This window comes from Penaeus vannamei, chromosome 20 (genome assembly GCF_042767895.1).
Source record: "Penaeus vannamei isolate JL-2024 chromosome 20, ASM4276789v1, whole genome shotgun sequence".
Lineage (NCBI taxonomy): Eukaryota > Metazoa > Arthropoda > Malacostraca > Decapoda > Penaeidae > Penaeus > Penaeus vannamei.
Genome location: NC_091568.1, coordinates 25,588,117 through 25,610,770, shown reverse-complemented (window position 1 = coordinate 25,610,770; position 22,654 = coordinate 25,588,117). Strand labels below are relative to the sequence as shown.

The 22,654-nt window shown below is 38.7% G+C and overlaps 1 protein-coding gene across 1 annotated transcript in view; it reads left to right on the top strand.

The window, feature by feature from the left end:
- IntS6 (integrator complex subunit 6) overlaps positions 1-17,400 on the top strand; it is a 34,119-nt gene extending 16,719 nt beyond the window's left edge. Inside the window, exons 3-16 of the mRNA XM_070135223.1 lie at positions 441-550; positions 4,193-4,373; positions 4,629-4,760; positions 5,266-5,573; positions 5,939-6,091; positions 6,486-6,713; positions 6,891-7,034; positions 7,832-7,937; positions 8,120-8,280; positions 10,423-10,503; positions 12,370-12,462; positions 14,588-15,227; positions 15,475-15,738; positions 15,859-17,400. Of these exons, the coding sequence (XP_069991324.1) occupies positions 441-550; positions 4,193-4,373; positions 4,629-4,760; positions 5,266-5,573; positions 5,939-6,091; positions 6,486-6,713; positions 6,891-7,034; positions 7,832-7,937; positions 8,120-8,280; positions 10,423-10,503; positions 12,370-12,462; positions 14,588-15,227; positions 15,475-15,738; positions 15,859-16,067 (2,810 nt within the window). The 3' untranslated portion in view covers positions 16,068-17,400. The remainder of the gene's footprint in view (positions 1-440; positions 551-4,192; positions 4,374-4,628; positions 4,761-5,265; positions 5,574-5,938; positions 6,092-6,485; positions 6,714-6,890; positions 7,035-7,831; positions 7,938-8,119; positions 8,281-10,422; positions 10,504-12,369; positions 12,463-14,587; positions 15,228-15,474; positions 15,739-15,858) is intronic.
- Positions 17,401-22,654: the final 5,254 nt, after the last annotated feature.

Below are 22,654 nucleotides of genomic sequence, written 5' to 3'. Positions count from 1 at the left end.
TTTTATTATGATTTTAGTTTTTTTTTTCATTTTTATTTTTTATTTATTTATTTTTTTGTTTTGTTTTGTTTTGTTGTTATTTTAATGTTATTATTTTTGTTGATGTTTGTTATTGTTGATGTTAACGATATTGTTGATGTAAATAATGTTTGTATTCATTATTATTGTTGACTCTCCTTATTCTTATTCTTATTCTTATTAGTATTGCTATTGCTATTATTGATTTTCGTTATTATTATTGTTCATTAATATTGTTACTGTTATTATTAGTGTTATAACTATTACTAGTCTGATAATAAAAGGAAAAAAGTTGTAATTGTTTTTCGAAACATAATTTTTTATCATTATTATTAAAGATATGTCTTGAGATAGTCATTAAATGCAGGCATTAAATGGAAGTCAAGAAAGACAGTCATTAAATCGAAGGCATTATCTTGCAGGTATTGACACTTACGGAACTGGACGCAGTCCATTTTTCCTTGAGCCGTCAGTAATCATAATCATAACAGATGGAGGAAAACTGACATCACAGCAAGGGGTTCAAGATGATGTAAGCACGAAGTTGTAATTTTGTGTTGCTCCCCACAATTTGTATGTCTTGCACGTTTCTTTATGGTCTTTTTTTTTTCAATTCTGTTTTTTCCCTCGCTTTTTATTTTCCTTTCCCTCTTTCCCATTTTCCTCCTCCTTTCCATTTTCTTTTCTCCTTTCCATTTTCCTCTTCCTTCTTTCCAATTTTCTTTCTCCCTTCCATTTTCCTCCTCCTCCTTTCCAATTTCTTTCCATTTTCTCTCCATTTTCCTCCTGCTTTCCATTTTGTTTCCATGTTCATCATCCTTTCTATTTTCCTTCTCCTGTCCATTTTCATCCTCCCTTCTATTTTCCTTCTCCTGTCCATTTTCATCCTCCCTTCTATTTTCCTTCTCCTGTCCATTTTCATCCTCCCCCTTTCCATTTTCATGCTCCTCCTCTCCATTTAGCTTCTCCTTCTCTTTCTCATCTTCCTTCTCCTCCTCCTCCTCTTTCTCCTCATCTTCCCTCTCCTCCTCATCCTCTTCCTTCTCCTCCTCCTCTTTTTCCTCATCATCCTTCTCCTCCTCCTCCTTGTCCACCTCTTCCTTCTCCTCTTCCTCGTCCACCTCTTCCTTCTCCTCCTCCTCCTCCTCCTCTTACTTCTCCTCCTCTTACTTCTCCTCCTCTTCCTTCTTGTTATCCTCCTCTTCCTCCTCCTTCCTCCACTTCCTTTTCCTCCATTCCTCCTCTTCCTTCTCCTCCTTCCTCCTCCTCTTTGCCTTCTGCCTGTCCTTGTGCTTTAACTCCTCCTTTGTCTCTCTTTCATCCTCGCCATTGTTTTTCTTCCCACTCCCCTCCTGATTTTTACTTTCCTTTTTCTTTTCGTTTCTACCCTTCCTGTACCTCTTCCCTTCCTGTGCCATTCCATTTCTATTTCTCCTTCCTCTTTTCCTTCCCCTTTTGTCTCTGTCTTCCTTCTCACCTTCCCATCCCCTTCCACTGCCCTTTTCATTCCTCTTCTCTTCTGCCTTCCTCTTTTCCCCTCTTCTCCTTTTCTCTTCCTCTTCTATTCCCCTTCCCCTTCCTCTTCTCCCCCTCTTCTTCCCCTCCTCATCTATTCTTCCATTCCCTCCTCTTTCTATTTCTCTGCCTTTTTATTTTCTTTCATACTTCATTCACCATCCCCATTTCCCATCTCCACTTTTTCCCCCCTTCCCCTCTCCCATCTCTTTTCCCTGCCTTTCCCTTTTCCCCTCTCTCTATCCCCCTTTCTTTCTCTCACATGTGTATATATATAGTCAGTTCCTATTAAATCAGTGAGTTGCTTTTAACCAGATGCTGCTGGGGATAGGCATTTACATAAATGCCATGCCCACTGTGTTTACACATAGATGGTCCTACAAATACTAAGACACCAATGAGCCAATCTACCTATCTCACCTTTTTACCCTTTTCCTTGATTTTGGGAAATATTTTTTTGCTTCTTATATTGCTCATAGTAATGTCAATAACATTATAATTACCATATTATTTATAAAAATAATAACAGTATCGATATTGACAGCATTAGTAAACTCAAGGAAAGGTGAAATTAGATGATTTTACATGGTCTACTAATTGACTCCTTTCAATCTCAGTTTTAATATTCAAGCTTAGGGTACTGGGAAAGGCATAACACGCACATATAATAGGTTGCTGGGGGTGAAGGAAAAGATTAAGGTATAAGTTGATGTGAAGATGCTTGTTTTGTTATGTTTGTTTAAAATGTCTGTGAAGGTTTTAAGAGTTCTTGTTTCTATGATGGGATGAGGTATTATATGTTTATTTGATATGTCTGTGAAGGTTTTAAGTGTATCTGATGTGTGTGTGTGTTCTTGTTTCTATGATGTGATGAGGTAGCCTATTTGAATATTCTAGTATGGTAAATAGGAAGAATGAGTGCTTGTAAGGATTGGGGTTAGTGTGGTTGTAAGGAAACTTGCTGTTATGTGAATTTTGTGTACTACATTAATGTACTGCTTGTAGGTATTCTTGTTTATTAACCCCTTGAATCCAATTGCTTCATGGCAATCACATGGACTAAAGTATGGGCATTAGGCTTACGCAAATGCTTGATACTCCAGTCATGCGGCATGTAGGCTGGGCATGTGTCTCTCAGTGCAAGAAGAAAAAAAGTAATATTTTATTTTAGTCATATATTTAATTTTTTCATAATATTCCATTTTCTGTAATACAGCCAGGAATAGGATGGTGAGCATGGAAATGGTGTCCTTCCTGGAGCTGTCACTCCTCCAGTCATGGCTTAGAGACATTACATTCCACACTTGTTTATCAATGGGAATAATGCAAAAGCCCCTTTCTAAAATCCAAACAAGTCTAATCACCCTGCAAGAGGTTTATGCATTTGTGACGAGCCTTTTCCATCACCCTGGCTTTTACTGATGATGGCAAGTTGGCAACATACGGCTGACAGTTTTGCACATGATGGTATGTTCACACCACCTGCCCCTCAAGCCAAATTTTTTCATGACACGATGGACACGTCACCTCTATTGAAGAGGTTATTGTCCATAAGATTGTGCTCTTGTACCAGATTGAGTGTCTGTTACCTTGTCTTCGTGTCTCGAGCAAGTCCATATTTATCTGTTTTTTTATGTTGGTTGTAATACCAGGTGTGCATGTGAAAGTGTGTGTACTATACCTGGCTGCCCTAGTGTTGACCTGTTCAAGCTTCTCAATGTTGTGCTCGGTGTAGGGGTCACATACAACTGTACAGTCAGTGTTGTGCATACAGGTAATGATAATAATAATTATGATAATAATAAAGAGTTTATTAAGTAAAATTGTAGTTACAAAGGTAAAATTGTTACTTTAGGTATGTTGTAAGCTATGTGTTTGATTTCTGGTGTGCAGAAGTGTAGGTTTCTCATCAGGAACCCTGGTGTTCTGTTTGCTTTATTCATGATAGTCAATGTGTGTGTGTGTGTTAAAGGTGAGATTCTGAGGCATACTACTCAGGGTACTTTTAGGGTGTTGTGGGTGTCAGTTGTTGGATGTATAGGGTATAGATGTATGGCATTAGTGTATGTGATCTAGTGAAATAGAGTACCTTGCACCTATCTGATTGGAGTCATTTTGCCAAAGCTTTTCTCTTTGTTAACCCACTAACGCTGGTATATTTTGAAACCGAAAATAATAGTTTCTGGGCGGTGACAAAATTAGCGTGTGGGGCCGGCCCAGAATCTGCCTGTGTGCCGGCCGCGGACCGCAATGTATTTGGAGCGTGAGCTCTGATCCAACGTCACACTGGCAATGTTTATTTTTCCAAGTGTGTCATATATGGGATATCCATCGTAAATGGGTTAAAGGCCATTGATGTCACGTTGAAGTTTGCAGTGTCTTCAATGTTAATCGGTTGAAATAAAAGACTGCTGTCAGCAAAGAGTTGGGTGTGGATTGTGGAAGGTTGTTAATGCATAGTGGTCCAGCACTTGTGGAGGTACTTGTGTGTAGAGACATTTACAAAACAATGCTGCAGTGAACACTACATTTTGCCAACAATATGGGGTTAATTAATAAATTTCCATATATTGTCATAGGCTCTAAAGAAGACACTAAAATGTTATGAATTTTTGCATTCCTCTCTTTACCTTCAATACTTCCTCTAACCCTCCCTTAGATATTCCCTCTGCCGAAAGTAAATCCAATCCCCGGTGCGGAGCTGACCAAGGAGATCTTCCGATGGGATCAGCGGCTGTTTGGGCTGGTGCTGAGGCTCAGTGGGACCCCAGCTCCTGACCCCATGGGGCTTGTCCCGAGTGACAACTCCCCCCTTGACAAGCTTTGTGAGCAGACAGGAGGTAAGTTGTCTGGGTGACTCTTTAAAATTTGATTTTTGCAGTTGTTTTGTTCATCAGTTTGTATCTTTCTTTTAAATTGTTATTGGTTCATATATTAATTTGTTTATCTGATGTTTTGAAAATATTGATAGCAGTTGAATATGTAAAAAACTTAGAATTATGTTTTATGAATTTGTCAATACAAAATATTTTTTGTTGATCATATGCAAGTCTGATATGCTGCCGTTGGTTAATATAACTTTGTCTTTATCACAGGACGTTCGTATGCTGTCCGTTCTCATCGAATGTTCCAACAATGTATTGACAGCTTAGTACAAAAAGTACAAAGTGGGGTTGTCATAAATTTTGAAAAAATCGGCCCTGACCCCCCTCCTATCAATTCTGATGGTAAACTGCTTCTCCTTGGTATTAGAATTGACATATGAACTAGGGATAGATTTTGTGATATCTTAGATGAATATATGATTGATAGGTTCTCCCATCTGTTAACTAAATGTAATTTTAGTTGGGGCTCTTTCTCTCCTTTTTTCAGCCTACTTTTTCTGTAGATTGCTGCTTGTACCTTTCAACCTTAAACATTTGACTTTGAGGACCCAAAAATAGACATCATGGTTCATTATGAATCCAAAGGGTGTTGCTGGTCCAATATCCACAAGAGAGGAGATGGAATTCATAATGATAAATAGAAGTCTCACTGAACCAATAACCTCTTTAAGCCAGTACACTGGCTTAAAGTGGGAAGGTTCCCAAACACCCATGAGCTATTGAGCATCTGCGGGACTGAAATTATAGAAATCCAATGTACTGCTATCATGCTGCAAAGGTGTCAGCATACACAAGAAGTTTGAATTGTAATTATTATTATTATTATTTTTATTTTTATTTTTTTCAGGGAAGGAGGCACCCGATGTGATTGAAGTGGACAAAGAGAACCAGCAGAATAATACAGATACCAACGGTGGCGGCAATGGAGAGAGGGGACTGGGAGGGGGAGGAGGGGGCATGCTGGGCCACATGCTCCAGAATGGGGGCCGCCCGCACACCCCCAACTCGATGCCCCTTCCACCAACAGCCCCCAGCAACGCATGGCACAACTGTCGCAAGATGATCTATGTGCCGAGACCCGCCCAGAGAGGGAGTCCTTCAGGTTTTTGGCCCATCCCAGAATCCTTTTGGCCTGATATAAACACACTTGCGCTTGTAAGAATGCTCTGGTTAAGATTTGTTTTTTTTTTTCTTTTCCTTTTTTTTAAGGTATATTTTTCTCTTGTCATGCTGACTAGTTTACTGCTTGTTTTTGGATAGTGGAAAATAATTTTGACTAATATTATTTGTTATTTCAGTTTTGTTTGAACTCCCACTGATATACTTTTCATAGATACTATATCATTATTTAAATTATCACTGTATTAAGTTGATATGCAATGTTTATATTCATTGGATGATAAAGTATTAGTATAAAACTTTTCCTTGTACATATGTATTCATTTATCTTTTCATATCACAAAATAAGAAGACTGTATATTTATAAACTTAATAAACATACTCTTAATGTTTTCTTTCAGCCTGCAAGAAGTGCACATCCAAATGTAAAATTTACATGCACGAGTCAGGAACCAATGGTGATTGATAATCTCCCTTTTGACAAGTATGAGCTGGAACCCTCACCTCTCACACAGTACATCCTTTCGAGAAAGCAACCAACAGTTTGTTGGCAGGTAAGTTTCATATACATGTTTTATTGTTGATGTAAGGAGAGAGATTAATTGATCAAAACAATGATTTTTGTGTTTAACCCACTAGCGCTGGTATATTTTGAAGCCGAAAATAATTATTCCTGGGCCGCTTCAAAATCGGCGCGTGGGGCTGGCCTGTAATCTGCCCATAATCTGCCCGTGCGCTGGCCACGGCCCACAACGGAATTGGAGCGCAAGCTCCAATCCAGTGTCACACTGGTGGGATGCCCAGGAATTTTTTTTTTCTGGTTGTCTCATATGTGGGACACCCGTGATAAATGGGTTAATATTAGTGTTTTTGTTGCAAGCTTGTGCTTGGAATAGGAATGTTTTTGCCAGGAGAATATTTATGGAAATTATTATTATTTTTTTTCAGGTTTATATACCTAATAGCAGTAAGAATAGTGATGTAGGACACCCCTTTGGTTACCTCAAAGCCAGTACAACTTTGCAAACTGTGAACCTTTTTGTAATGCCGTACAACTACCCAGTCCTTCTGCCGCTCCTTGATGACCTTTTCAAGACACATCGTCTCAAACCCACCAAAGAATGGAGGATACAGTTTGACAATTATCTCAGAACTATGCCCCCATACTATGCCAATGTAAGTGTTTCTTTTTTTTTTTTTTTTTTTTTTTTTTTTTCTTCCTCCTTTGTCTTGAAATAAGTGAGTGATAAGGACTTGAGATCCTTCTTACATTGTATGATTTCAGCTGATGAAAAAATTGAACCATATATCTGGAGAGACTTCTTTTTCTCACTTAATTTTCTTCCTACGTAGCCCTTGAAACGTGCCCTTGGTCGGATGGGTGCACCAAATCTAGTACCAGACAACCTTGACAACTCTCTCAGTTTTCAAGTCACTAACCACTTGAAGAGATTAAAAAACCAAGCCAAGCTTGAGTATGAACGAATATGCCTTGAGGTTTGTGATCACTTTTTAGTGCATAGTGTGTATTGTGTTTATATTGAAAATGAGTGATGCAGGGATGTTTTCCATTTACATTAGTATTAGTACGTAGGGTTATTGGTGTTATTTATCCTTGCTATAATATTTGTGTTTCACACCAGCCAACCACATGCACGTTTGTGACATCCATTTTACAATCTCGCATATCATGAATCTCGAGTGTTGTAGCATATCCAGCATATCTTCCTTCATAATGATCTTTCTGTATTATTACCAATCAGTGCATTATGGCTTTCCAATGCAACTAAATCAGACACACATTTTGTAATATTCCAAGTTACCGTAGGTCAAGATTGGAATGACACAAGTGCAGATTAAGATTTTACATGTTTAGAGTTATCAGTCCTACTGGACAACCCTATTGTACTACAGTATCCCACTAGCGACGGTACATTTTCAATTTGAAAATAATATTTTCAAAATCGTCACGCGGGCGAGTCCGGGAACCTGCTCGTGCGCTGCCCGCCATGGGCGACAAAATCAGAGTGCAAGCTCAGATCTAGTGTTGCACCGGTGGGACACCCGGTAGTGTTTACTTTTCTGGATGTCTTATATGAGTGATACCTGTCGTAAGTGGGCTAATATATCTTGGACACTGAATACTGCATGACAGCATCTAGAACTTGTAATTGGTCCAGAAATCCACTGGAGTGATGATTAGTTTGAAGTTTGTCTATGGTGATTAAGTATATATCATTTTCATTTTCATTTTAGTTTCATTTGATTTTAAAAGATTTGCACACAAATTTTAGGTTGAGAAACGGTTAGCCCAGACAAGCTGTGTAGTCCATGAGGGCATTAGAGTACAGCCTCGGAGACCTTTGTGCAGACACCTCACTTCAAACCATACACTTCAAGGTAATATTTATGACCACATATGCATATAATTGTTCCTTCAGTAACTTTAGATCATCATTTACTTATTTGTCTTCAAAAAATACTTTATATTTCACTTATGTGTAACTACTTGTATGAAGAGCAAGCAAAGTGGTATTTGACATAGTGTAGAGAAACAATTCTTAATAATCTGCCTTTTGCAGATAAGCTGTCTCATTTACGTGATCAAGTGACAGAATACTCTAACTTCGTGCTGGCTGTCCGTGAAGGGGAAGTGAGTCCTCAGATGTACAGAAACCCCTTTGACATTCCTAGAATTTCTCTGCTCGACCAATTGACTCGCATGAGGGCTAACTTCCTACAGGTGAGAGAGCCTTTTTGTTATGATCAGTTTTATTTAGTTAAGTATATACCTATATACTATATATATATTTTTTTACTTGATTGTTGGCAGAAGAATTGGTCAAATTGCTAGTTACTGTTATAAATATATAAAATAACACAAGGAAAGTAGCATAGATTTTGTGTATTTTGATTTTCCAATTGTTGATATACAGGCATATTCTTGTTATTTTGTTTAAGGGAATCTTCCATGAGAAAACCTACCTTGCTCTACCTATTTCATCATAAAAAAATAACAGTTGGAGATAACTCATGGATTGTTTTTGCTTGATATAGAGTATATAATTGCGTTTTGTCTCATACGTCATTTTAATCATGGGAGCCCCCCAAAAATCGAAAAAATTCAATAATTTTTTTTAACCTCTTAGATACATCCAATGGTTGTAATTTACCCCCCAAAAATAGTTGTTGTAGATCTATCTTATGTTGAAGCCATGTAAATAACTTGACTTTTTAATTTCCTTTTCTTTAGGGGGGTGGGGGGGACTGGTTGGCATAGTGACAACTTTTTTGTTATATTTCAGTATTACATAATCTGTATTTTTAGATTTATTCCAAAATTTAAAAATTGGCTATTCACATGGCCTTATCACTGATACTCTTAGCAAAAGCGTTTAAATCGCATGAAAACTATGAATCGGAGGAAAAACGTAGGGAATTGTGGTCACTTGCCAAAGTATGTTGTTGTCTGTTATTTTTTGGTAAATCTGATGATGTTTTATATATAAAGCTTATTTAGTGTATTTTTCAATGCCATGATTACCAAGTCAATAGGAATTATCATTTTCACTAGAGGGAGTATTCTGTATAGGTATGTTTAGTTGTTTTGTTTGTGTTTTCCTTTTCAGGTATAAAAGTGGATATTTCTGTTTAAAAACTTTAGGATATGCACTAAATCATTGAGACAACTAAGCTAAACCAGATGAAATTTCTTTTTGAAGTACATGGAATTTTTATGTAATGGAATAAAAGTATATTAGTTATCCCTAACAAACCATTTTCTTTATCAAGTTTCAGAAGTAATTTTTGAATGGGAAATGAGTATAGAGTTGGTATTTAGTCATTTGCACCCTTTATCTTTGCTAAGACATGCATAAAAATCATTAGACGCCTAGGTATGACTGGATATTTGTGTATTTATGGTATCCAGGACCTATTGTAAAGTCTAAATGTAATATTTTATTATCAAAAATGCATAAAAAGGATGTGATGAAGACTGTGCATAAAAAGATTTCAAGTTTCTTTGTTTTTATTTCAGAGCAGATATTACTGTGTACTATTATCATCAACATGAAATAATTGGTAATTCAAAGATCTGACTTTTAGGTGCCTTTTGTATTGAAGTGGTTTTTACAGGGGTAATGACCAATTTCAATTCAAATCAAATTTACTGACACTGGAAAGTACCAACGGTTAATCTAATTCAAACCAAAATATTTAAATCATTATTTATACGGCTATTTTCAGACATTAGTGCTTCGTACTCGGTATACATACAGATCCCTTAGTAAGCTACAGTATGTAACCAGGGAGTCTCGATGGAAGGCATATTTCATGTACAAAAGTACACAAAACACATTTTTTTTAGATAGATTTCACAAAATATTTTGTCATAAATCACTATTATTTTTTTCTGATATTGATATAAATTTTTTTTTTTGAACATTCACAAATTAATATCTGAGCACAATGTCATTATCAAATGATATATGCATGATTGCAACAAGCAAAAATTCACACAGGTCTACCTGAGTGCTTATTACTGGTGTAACTCCTCTACACATGGCGGCTCTCGCATGTGCCACCCAAGAAATAACTTGAACTAGGCTCTTAAATTGTTTGGTAGTTTCCTCATTCTTGCATCTATACAATAGGCTAGCTAACTCAACTTGACCCCCAAATTCCCCCCCTTCCCTCCCCCTGCCAAGGGACGGTTCCCTTAAATCTAGAAGTAAGTGATGAGGACTGTAATGTATGAGCTGTAGTACAAGGAATAATATATACATTTTATTATGAGAATTTTCATGTTATTGTAAGGGACATTAGTTTTGTGTTGAAATAAAATGCTACAGCTATTAATTTTGTTTTTTCTATTTTCTTACAGTCTTCACTACCACATCTCTTAACAGACCGTGACGTGGACCAGTTACATTGTCGGCCCATCAGTCAGATGGGTAATTATCAGGTAAGTTCATAAAGACACGATCTGTGTAAAGGCTGTGGCCTCACCAAAGGCAGTGTGATGCAACACAAAGTGGCGAGCTGCAATCTGTTTTGAAGTTATGGGTAGAGGGTTAGCCACACTGACCATGAGCGAATGTGGGAATTGCCATGATAACCAGCAAAACTTCAACAATAGGTTTGGGTTGACAAATCACTAAACACGCCTTTTATTATTTTCATAATTATGGATATAATTATGATAAATATAATTATCAATGATAAATATGGATTTGCTTATTTATGATAAATGAAGTTGTATGTATTCAAAGGGTGCCTCAGACCAATTGTCCCTTATTAAATGTTACATCGGTTTTGACCTTCATCTACAACATAAGTATCAAATATATATTCACATTGATTCACTATATTATAATTGCATTAACTATCATGATCCAGGTGATATAACCATCACGTTATGAAAAAATTTAGCTTAAGGGGTGGGTGACATGAATATACTATTATGGGAAAATTTGCCTGTGGGCCAGGGTGATGCAAACTTGCTGTCCTAAGCATTTTGACTGAAGGTTGGTGTAACGGGAAAGACTCACTACAAGTGCACAAACCTCTTGGAGGGTGATTAGACTCATTTAGTGTTAATGAAGGGGTTTATTGCATTATATCCATTGATCAATGAGTGTGGAATATAATCTCTGTGAACCATGACTAGAAGAGTGCCAGCTCCATAGAGGATGCTATTTCCATGTTCAGAATCCTTTTCCTACCCGCCAAGACTGGAGGTACAGGTTGTATTACAGAAAATTTAATATTAGAAAGAAAATCTCTACTACATTTGGATAAAGCAAATCAAATGACAAGTATAGAAATTGGGAAATGTCAAAAATGTTAAAAATGCTTAGGCTAAAAAAGGCAAAATAAAATAGCAAAGTGGAGGCATGGAGTCTTTTCACCACACGTGAGTCTGTCCACGTAAGCCTAATGCTTGTATTTTGGGCCACATGATGGCAGCGAAGTTTTGGATCCAATGGGTCTAAAGTGAAGATATTGAGGATTATGTTATAGATCAAAGCTTAAATTTAAAAAAATATTCAATATGCAAATGGTATGAGAACATACCCTCAAATGTACAGTAGATGTAATTATTGATGAAAATTGTAGATGTAATTATCTTTGAAACATGTGAATATGATAGTTTATAATAGATATAAATTAAATTATAGGTAGAAATATGAACAAGATTTCTTATGATAGATATAACCATAATTGTTCATGATAGAAAGTGATATAATCATTCATGAGAAATGCAGGTCTCATCATTTGTTATTTATTATGAACAATTATTCATGATACATATGATCATTTGAGATCATTCAGATCCAGAAATAATTTGGATGTAAACCAGTAAAGAAATGATTTTAAAGAAGTGATATGCCATAATAATTAACCAATTAATACTGCTATTTATCAAAATGAACACAAAATTTTAACTCCTAATTTATCCCCAATCCTCTTCCACTGCAGAGGCATTAATAATACTCAACATCCCTGGCAGTATACTGAGGATGAGTAAAGTTAACTCGACTCAACTTTTCCCACCCTAACTCTAGTGAAGTTGTGCCACATCTTGCTCAAGTGTGGTACAAAGTTTCCCACATACTTTGATTTGCATTGCATCATGTTTGGTGTTGCTGCTGCCTAGGATATCGGTATTTGGCTGATAAAGAATAGCAATTAGATTTCATTGTGAAAAAACTTCTGTGTGAACAGATTTTTGATTAATTTTCTTTAACTCGTCTTTACAGAATTAAAGCGACGTTGTTGTTCTTTTTAGATTGTATTTATATTTTTTTAATTGTCATTTGTATTTCAGGATTATCTTAAGAAGATGACTCCACCACTCCGTGAAATAGAATCAACCCCAGTGAGGCAACACATGTTTGGAAATCCATTCAAGATTGATAAGGTTTGTTTGTTTTTTCATTAGGGTGTGTAGGTTCCTTCATCATATATATATATATATATATATATATATATATATATATATATATATATATATATATATATATATATATATATATATATATATATATATATATATACACACATACATACATACATACATACATACATGCATACATGCATACATACATGCATACATATACATATACATATACATATACATATACATATACATATACATATACATACATCATTGGCATGTACTCGTATCCGAATATCTTAGTTTTCAGTCCAATAAAGGTTGAATAGAGGAGGAGGTCATAGTTAATTATTGTTAGGGTGGTGAGCCTTCTTATGGCTCGTAAGACCAATTTGTGCTCTGAATAATCGTGGGCATTGATCGCACTGAATTGTGGGAGGTGGCTGTGGTTGATTTGTTCTTTATGCCCGTTGCTGTTGTTTAGCTACCAGGTTGGCTCTTCTCATCACACGCCTGCCGCCAGTGTGTAGGTCCGGGCTAAGAGCTTCCAGCTACACCAAGCCTACTCCCACCACCCTTGTCCCATCGCCTCTAGTCTCTTTTAGGTAGGGTTAGGAGGAGAGGAAGAGAAAGGAGATAAGGAGGGTGTTAGAGAGACAGTAGTTGGACTGAAAAGGCCGTTGGCGTGACTTTGTTTAGGGTGGACAACAATTTGCCAAAGTGATGCCCACACACTCTGGCTCCACACCTTCCTCCTGCGGCACTCAGGTGTGACGTACAAGACTGTGGTGTGGTGTTGCATTGGTCTGCCGATAATCTAGTCCACCAGATTCCTTCACCTAGCCTTTACCTAAGGAGGCATACCCTACAAGGCAGCAGGGGGGGTCTGATTATACCGTCAGACACTAGGTCGCTTGCATGCATTCTGTGATAAAACGGGGGACCACAGGAAGGTAGCATGCAAGTCGTTAATGGAAGGAAGGCTGTAGGAAGGTTAAGACTAACTTAGCCTAAGACACATGCACTCTAATCACCCCCCCATATATATATATATATATATATATATATATATATATATATATATATATATATATATATGTATATGTATCTATATCTATATATATCTATATTTATCTATATGTATATATATATATATATATATATATATATATTTATATATATATATTATAAATTTTATTTTATTTTATTTTTTTTATGTGTATATTTTTCATTTATAGATGTAGTAATTCTTTTATTGGTGTAATTTTTTCCCTTTATACGTATCATAAAACTGATCAGACTAAGTAAGAATTATTAAGAGAACAAAATAGGTTCAAGCAAAACATTTGCTACACAGGCTGCTCAGGGTAGCCCATATTTTGATAGGCTGAGCAGGTGTACTTTGTTGTATGAAAGACCACAACAGGATAATTAGAACTTGGGTAGGCTGAAATTAGATGTTTCATACTACAGTAAATCTTTAGGTATCCATGCAGGTCCATCCCTTTTCACTAATTTCTTAATCTAATTCAGTGGCTGTTGGCACATCCTCTTGTAAAATTATCCAGTATCACTAAAGACATGGCCTCTTCTTGGTATACATAATCATTATTGAGAAGTGCTCATGGAACTTGGACTAAATAACTAAGTGACTAAGTTGCATATATTTTTAACCATTCCAAAATGGTGGTATGAAATGGCTTGCATATGCTTTTCCTAGGCACTTCTGTGTAAACCAAGGTCAAACAGGTAACCAGTTGACCTTTCCTAGCAGTAACATATTGAGGGGGGGAGAGAGGAACTGATCCCAGATTCTTCAGTGTGAGTTAGTCATGCAGATGCCTAGTTGACCTTCTTTGTCTGTAGCTTATTCCGAATGGAAAACATGGTATCATATCCTTGACAGAAATTTGGGATCACTCAGTGTATTGCCATTGAGTGTAGGGTAGCCTTTACTGGGATAGGCCAGACTAGAGGACCTCACAATGGAAAGACCAAAATAGGGTAGCTAGAACTGGGATAAGCTGAAATGGGGTACCACATACTTAATTTGGTGTGCTAATCAACAAAAATTTTGACTGATCCAAAAATTACTTTAAGTAACACTGTGATTGCTATAAGAAATTATGTATGATCTTTTACCTTGCAGAAGATGTCCATGATGGTTGATGAAGCTGATGTGGACCTCATGGGGTCGAGTGGAAGTGCAGGAGGTGGCAGCCGGGGATCTAAGCGTCCAGCGGAGACTCAGTCGCCTTCTGGCCGGCCCAACAAACGTCGGCGTGGCCCCTTGCCCATGGACTTCACTATCCACAGGATCAACAAGAGTCCAAGCTCAAGCCCTAATCCCAGCTTAAGTCCGAATGCCAGCCCGTGCCCCAGTCCTAGTCCTAGTCCAAATGCAAGCCCATGTGGAAGCCCCTGCCCAAGTCCCACTCCTCCCACAACACCCAGCTCTACACCAAGCCCGTGTCCGAGCCCCAGCCCCACTCCGAGCCCTGTTCCCTCCCTTGGTGGCAACCCTAGTCCTGCTCCTAGTCCACCTGGATCATTAACACCCAGCAGAGTGGAGGAACGGCCAGATTTACGGTCAGATGCATTGGCATTGACAAGACCTGAGCGCCCTGACACCCCAGTTTTCCAGCCCACAGGCTATGTTGGCACTCCGACCCCGGGGTATTCCCCAGGCATCATGAGTGTCTCGCCTCCTGGCTCACCTGCGTCGCCTTCCTTACCTGATGATCGAGCCATCACACCTCCTTCAGATTTTCACCATATGCTGAATGGAGGTTAGTGTTTGCTTGTTATTATTGATGAAAAAATATTTGGAATTTAATAGTGCTTGAAGTTGATTTTATTGCTTTTAGCTTTTTCAGTAGAATCACACTTCCTTCCAGGTTTTAGAACTAATGTGCTGCCCCCCCCCCCCCCCCAAAAAAAGAAAGATACGTTACGAAGCTCAACTAGCTATCCTGTGCAAATTATTATTCTTTTATTGGTGATGTAAATTATAAATTCACTTGTACTCATTTCCAGATGTAACACCTCCACCCCCAACAATGAGAGATGAAGATGTGGGATCAGAAGCCTATGACTTCGACCTACCTCCCCCAGCACCCAGTCTCACTCCTCCCCCAGAAATGATCTTTGAAGATGGTCTAGAGAAGAATGGGCCTGTGAATAACACTGAACCAAAGAGAGGAACATCACCATATTACCCAGTAGATACACAAGCCACAAAAGTTTATAATAAGGAGCTCAGAATGGCGTGCTTTAAAGAAGTTAAGAAACCTGGCAGAGGTAAGTATTTTCTGACTTTGCCTGCAGAGGTATCATAAGTATACCTTGTATTTGTAAAAACAGACAGTATATAGAATCTAATAAACAAGATAATGGATTAAAAAACAAAAAAAATCTCAGATTTCAGAAGACTCTTCAACCAGCTCAACACTTTGCAAGGTTCCTATGAGTCACGGCTAAAGGTCGTGAAGGAAGTGGTGAATGAGGCAGGCCGATTCAAGAGGCACTCCCTGGTGAAGCTCCTGTCCCAGTTCCTTGACTCAATGACCAACATGGAGAAGGGCTTGGCAACCCAGCCTAGCCTCAGGGTGAACGGACACAGTAGATAGATCTGCTCATCACTTTTTATTTTACAAGAACTAAATGTGAAACAGTACAATATTGTAAGGAATCAATATGTCATATACACATTTTTTGTGATATAATGAGGAGGACTGTAACTAAATTTAGATTGAAGTGTAGACCACATTGTAGACTATTTGTTTTATTTATTTTTTGTATTAATAATTTTTATATGCATATGTATTTTTTTCAAAGCAAATGGTAAGGCATGAAAACATTTTTTTGTGGGTTTATAGATTTTTTTCTTTGAACAATTTTGTACTCAATTTTTTATGTGTAAACATCTAGTATGTATATATATATTTTTTCTTCTTTTTCTTCTTTTTTCTTATGGAAAAGGTTTGACTTTCACCAAGTGAAATTATATGTTTATGATTAGTAAACTTTAAATGTAAAAAGAGAGAAAATACAATTTTTATATTTTTTATTATTTACATTTTTCAGTGTCTATGCTATCATCATTATACATTTTGTTAAATTTTCATGTTATTGTTATTATCACTTAAACATTAGAAATCCTTATGATGATTAAGTGAAAATCTGTGGAAATGCTCTTTGATCACACCCATAGGAACTTGCATTACAAGTTATTTTGTCGCTTGGAAGGCTGTTGAAAGTTCCCATTCATACATATCTGGAAGATTTTACTCAAGTCTTTGGATGCACTTGTAAAGAGTAAACAAGAAGGTAATTGAGAATTTATGCTAATCTCAGTTTAATAACTGCTATTTGTCCTTCTTTGCTATTTTCATTGTGTTGTATTTTTATATTCTGTGTAATAATTATATTATTAGTAAGTCCTAATGTCTGTCACTCTTTACAAATTATGAATTTTTCCCCAACAAAACGCTGGAAAATAGACAGACATCACAGAGCATTGCTCATGCAAAGCTGTGCAGATTTTTACAATGTCATCAGTATCAGTCTGGTTTACTTCTTTGTACACACTATAAATGTTCTCTACAGTTAGGTTCCAACAAGAACGAAACAAGACCTTGCAAGCCTGAGGACTGTCTCTGACTTGAGCAAATGCAATGATTTAGTTTTGCACAAATAGTCTGTAAAATGGTCCTTAAAGTTGTTCCTGCTGTATAGTGTTTTTCTTTATTTTTGTTTTGTTATTTATTTGTTGAAATATTTTAACAGAAACCTCTAAAAGAGCCACTGTATTCTGTAACAGTGCAGTCATAACATATGTTGAGTGGATAAGGAGGCCAAGAAATTTATGTTTTTGAGAACAATTGCTTTGTGATGGTGGTGTAAATATTGTGTATATTTATATTTTATATACAGTATGCAAATACAGTTGATCCTCCAAAATGTGGCTTTATTACCAATCTCCTCAAGTTTAGGTTATTTTTTTCCAGTTGTTTTTCATATTGGATTTTTCAGGAATTTTAAATCGTTGGCATTATTATTATTGAATTTTCACATTCTAATTTGAGAAAATATAATGTAGATTGAAACTGTTGCCATAATTTCTCTCAAAGTGAAATGTTGTTTTCATATCATGAGTCAGCCAGTGGTTCAATAATATTGACTAAGAATTTTTAAGAATTATCAAGTTGCAAAAACTATTTTAAGCAAAGAAAATTTACAAAAGAAAAATATTGACAGATTTCGGTTTCTATTATAGGGAAGGAATGTTGAGCTAAGAACCCTGATACTCTTCGTTTGAGGACCTGTATGTACAGGTAGTACAAAATAATTCAGCTGAGGCTTGTCAATCTGTATCAATATGAAGATTATTGATTACCAGTATAATTGTCTGTAAAGAGAAATTGACGAATTGAACTACATTCAATCGGATAATAGTAACATTGTAACAACCAATCATTTCCTTCATTTCCTGTTAGACATAGTGGTCTTTCATGTTGGATGCGTCTTGATACCATTTCTTGTTTGAATGTCCCCCGATCCCATGCCCATTGTTGTCGTGGGGGGCTTAGGACTAAGACCCAATGCTGGGGATCTCCCTAACTTGGGCCTCAGCCCTCGATTCGACTAATTTTGCATGGTCTTTTCCCCCTCCTGCTTTTTTGTTTCTGTCCTTTCTCCAAACCCTTCTATTAGAGTCTACTATCCACTTCCTAAGGTGTGAGAAAGGATGAAAGGATGACTTTGTACCAATCCTGAATGGCCTGAGGGAGCCATGTGCATGGTATTCCCCTGTTTTAGTTGTCTATCCTTTACACCTCAAAGGGACCTGACTGTTTCTTTCCCCAACATAGTCTAGGCTTACCAATGCCAGTAATGAAGATGTTATACCCTTCTTAGGGGCAATGAGGCTTGCCCCTTCATCAAATAGCCCCATTAATTAAAACTGTCCCGGTTTCCCGACCCCAGGGTCTTCTTTGACCATGACACTGAACACTGCAACTACTCAATCTCCAGGAGACATTCCTACTCTCTCAACTTCATCACCTCTACCCCCACAACCTTCATCATTAATCACTCCATCCTACTATTTTGCCTTATTGTCCACCTCTCCGTAATACTACCTTCCTCAACAATACTCCCTCTTGCACACGTCCCCGTCCTTCTACTACCCCCATCCCTACAAACATCTTAAATGCTTTATTTAGCCCAACCAAATGAGACCAATTTTTCATGATCCCCCTTGCAGCTCCTCTGAAAACACTCTTCTCTTTCAGCAGTACCTCCAAAAACAAGTAGGCAGTCTCTGTAGCCAACCCAGTCGTTCCCGTCTTGTCACAGTTACATCCGAAACCCAAGCTATAGCATTATCAACTGGAACTGAACTCTCTGGCAACCCCATTCCTGCAGAACCTCATCCAGCCCTTAATACTTGTACCAGAATGGTCTTCATCTCCCCAGCAAACTGCCCTATCTATAACAAAGATTGGTCATATTGTGGAGACTTACTCGCCTGCTTCACGGACTATGATGTACTATCAGTACATTGCTACTCCATTCCTCCTAGAGCTCATCTTAAGAACCCCATCAACATTGCCAGAATTACTTTACACAGACATGACCTTCCCTTTAATGTTTACATTGGTGGAGAATCCCTCCCTGTCAATGTCAAAACTGTTGGCGTTCAGGACATCCTGCCAAACATTGCCGTTCCACAGCCCGATGCCGTATATGTGCCCAGCCTGGTTATAACCGATCAAAGTGCTCTGCACAGTCACACACATGTGCTAACTGTGGTGGCCCCCATAATGTATTTTATAGGGGCTGCCATACCTACAAAATGAGGTGGCAACTCTCAGATACAGACTTGGTCTCACTCTATGTGCAGACAGACAAGAAGCACGTCGATGAGCTTTTTCTTATACTCCATACTCCCTCCCAATACCTGGCTTTGTGTCAGTCACGAACGGCCTCCGGGAGCCATGGGCACGGTATTCCCTTGGTTAATTACCTGGCCCTTACCCCTTATGGAGACCCTGAAGGGCAAACCATTTTCCCCGTTTATTCAGGGTCACATGGCCAATAATGAAGATTCTTTACCCTTAACAGGGGTATTAAGGCTTGCCCCTTCATCCCATCCTTCCGATATTCAGCCTCCTAACACTAATACTCCCCACACATCTACTCTCTCCCAACACAACCCACCCCCTTCAACTCCAACTATAGGCACATTCTCCCTCCCTCCATCCCCTCTATCCTTTGCACTCCCTCCCGGATACACACGAGAATCACTCATGGCACAACAATGCCCTTCTCCAGATTCCCTACCTCCTAATATCCCTCCTTTACACCCCCTAGCTCCTTCCCCTGCAAATTCCCCAACACGTACTTGTGTTATCATTCGTAAATCAACTAGGATATAGCTCTCCTACATTGGAATATTCGCGGTTTCCGCTCTCATAGGTCAGACCTACGTCATATCCTTGCTTCTTATAATCCATCTATTATCTGCCTCCAAGAGACTTTCCTCACACACCCTCCAATTCCAATTCCCAATTACCATTTTATCTCTTCCCCACACTCCCTTTATGTCTCGTGTATACTTATCCATCATAAAACACCTTATGTCATACCTCCCATACAAACTTCTGTCCCGTGCACAGCTATTCGCATCTTTCTTCGCCGCTGGATCACAGTGATTTCAGTCTACTTCTCCCCATCCCATCCCATTGACTTTACTGCCTTTGAGACTCTAATTTCCTAACTCCAACCACCTTTCCTCATAGTTGGTGATTTCAACTGCCGCCACACTCTGTGGGGTGACTCTACTACCAACTCCCGAGGCCGATCTCTAGAACGCTTCCTCTTCACAAATAACCTAATTATTCTTAATACAGATCGCCCCACACACTTTGACATGCGCATACAATCCTTTTCATGCCTTGACCTCTCTCTATGCTCTCCTACTTTACATCTAGATTTCCATTGGTCAGTTCTAGACCACTTCCCCTATAGTGACCACTTCCCAATACTCCTTTCTCCTACTTCATATGTACCACTTCCTAATCCTCCACGCTGGTGCTTTGATAGAGCTGACTGGCATACTTTCACTTCACTCTCTACTATACCTATCCCTCCACCCCCTTACCGTCCATTTCAGATATGCTACATTGTTTTACAACCACGATCCTAAGAGCTGCCTGTACAGCCATTCCTCGAACTTCAAAACCCTATACTTCTAAATGTGTTCCATGGTGGAATTCTGATTGCACCAAAGCGCTTCGCTTAAAACGAGCAGCCTGGAACAGCTATCGCTACAAACGAGGCACCCCCCACCAGCTATCAGCCCTATTTCCTTTAAAAGAGCATCTGCCCATCTTCGCCGCACAATTAGAAACAGCAAAACAAATAGCTGGCAAAATTATGTTTCCTCATTTACATCTTCTGCATCTATTTCAGCTGTTTGGCGACGGATCCATAAACTATCAGGCAAACATCCCCCCCATCCTGCACCCGTCCTCCATATTCGAGATATTCTCATCTCTGAGCCTGTCGAAGTAGCTAATGAACTGGGCAACTATTTCAGCCAGGTCAGTAGTGGCTCTCACCTTTCCCCATACTTTTCTTCCATTAAAACCATCAAGGAACACACCCCTATTTCCCTTCACCCTATCCTCTGATGAGTCCTATAATGCTCCTTTTTCTTCTTCTGAACTCAACGCTGCATTACAGTCGTGCCGCAACACTCATGAAGGCCCTGATGGTATTCACTATCGTATGCTCCGACACGCTCACATCTTCCTCTCTATCCTTCCTTTTAACTATTTTCATCCACATATGGACGTCAGGAAATTTTCCTTCTCATTGGCGAGATGCTCTTATCCTACCTTTCTTAAAACCCAATAAATCAGGTACCTTACCCCAAGATTACCGCCCCATAGCTCTAACTAGCTGCTTGTGCAAACTACTAGAGCGAATGGTTAACTTCCGTTTAATGTGGTACCTAGAATCTCATAATATCCTTTCCCCTTCCCAGTTTGGTTTCCGACGTGCCCGAAGTACAGCAGACCTACTTGCCCATTTCGAGACATACATTACATCGGCATTTGCACGCCATGAATCCGTATTAGCCATATTCTTTGATCTAGAAAAAGCATATGACACCACATGGCGATACCATATCCTCCAACAATTGTCCTCCCTAGGTTTACGTGGAAACATGGGTGTTTTCATTAAATCCTTCCTTTCTAAACGTACTTTCCAGGTCAAGATTGCCTCTTCCACTTCATCCTTTCCTCAATTCGAAGGCGTCCCACAAGGAAGTGTACTTAGTACCACTTTATTTTCTTCTTGCTGTAAATGACATAGTCTCAGTCCTACCACCAGGAGCCAGAGCATCACTATATGTTGATGGCTTAACCATCTATGCATCTGGCACATCCATACCAGATCTCTGTCAATTCCTTCAGTCTGCAATAACATCAGTAACTTCTTGGGCCACCAACCATGGCTTTCGCTTCTCTACCTCTAAATCTTTCCCCATCCTTTTCTCTCGCTCACGTACGGTCCCCAAACCCCCACTCTTCTTATATAATGCTCCACTCCAATACCGGTCTTCTGGCAAATTCCTAGGCGTTATATTTGATTCCAAATTGTCCTGGCGAGACCATATCTTGTACATCAAAGAAAAAGCTCAACGTCGCCTCCGAATCTTACAAACTCTTTCACATATCTCCTGGGGCTCAGATCGCAAAACTCTCATCCATCTTCATGTTACTTTGATTCTCTCCACTCTAGATTATGGATGCCATATCTACTCCTCTGCCTCAACCTCTCTTCTTGCTCACCTTGATACAGCCCACCACAGCGGTCTCCGCTTAGCCCTAGGCGCCTTCCGCTCCTCTCCAGTTGAGAGCCTATATACTGAATCAGGCATGCCGTCCCTCTCTCGACGTCGAGCCCTTCTCTCTCTCCGATGCTATGCTCGATGTCACCAATTTTCCCTTACCAAACTAACTATTCCACAATCCTTACCGTACCTTTACCTCTTCTCCACGTTTACCAACTCCTCTCCCCGTACGCACAGATACCCTCCTCTCCCATTCCCCCTTCCCTCATCTCCGACCTCTCCCATTGTCTGTCCATTCCATTCCTCCATGGCTTATACCTAACCCCTGTATTTGCTCCTCAGTTTTCC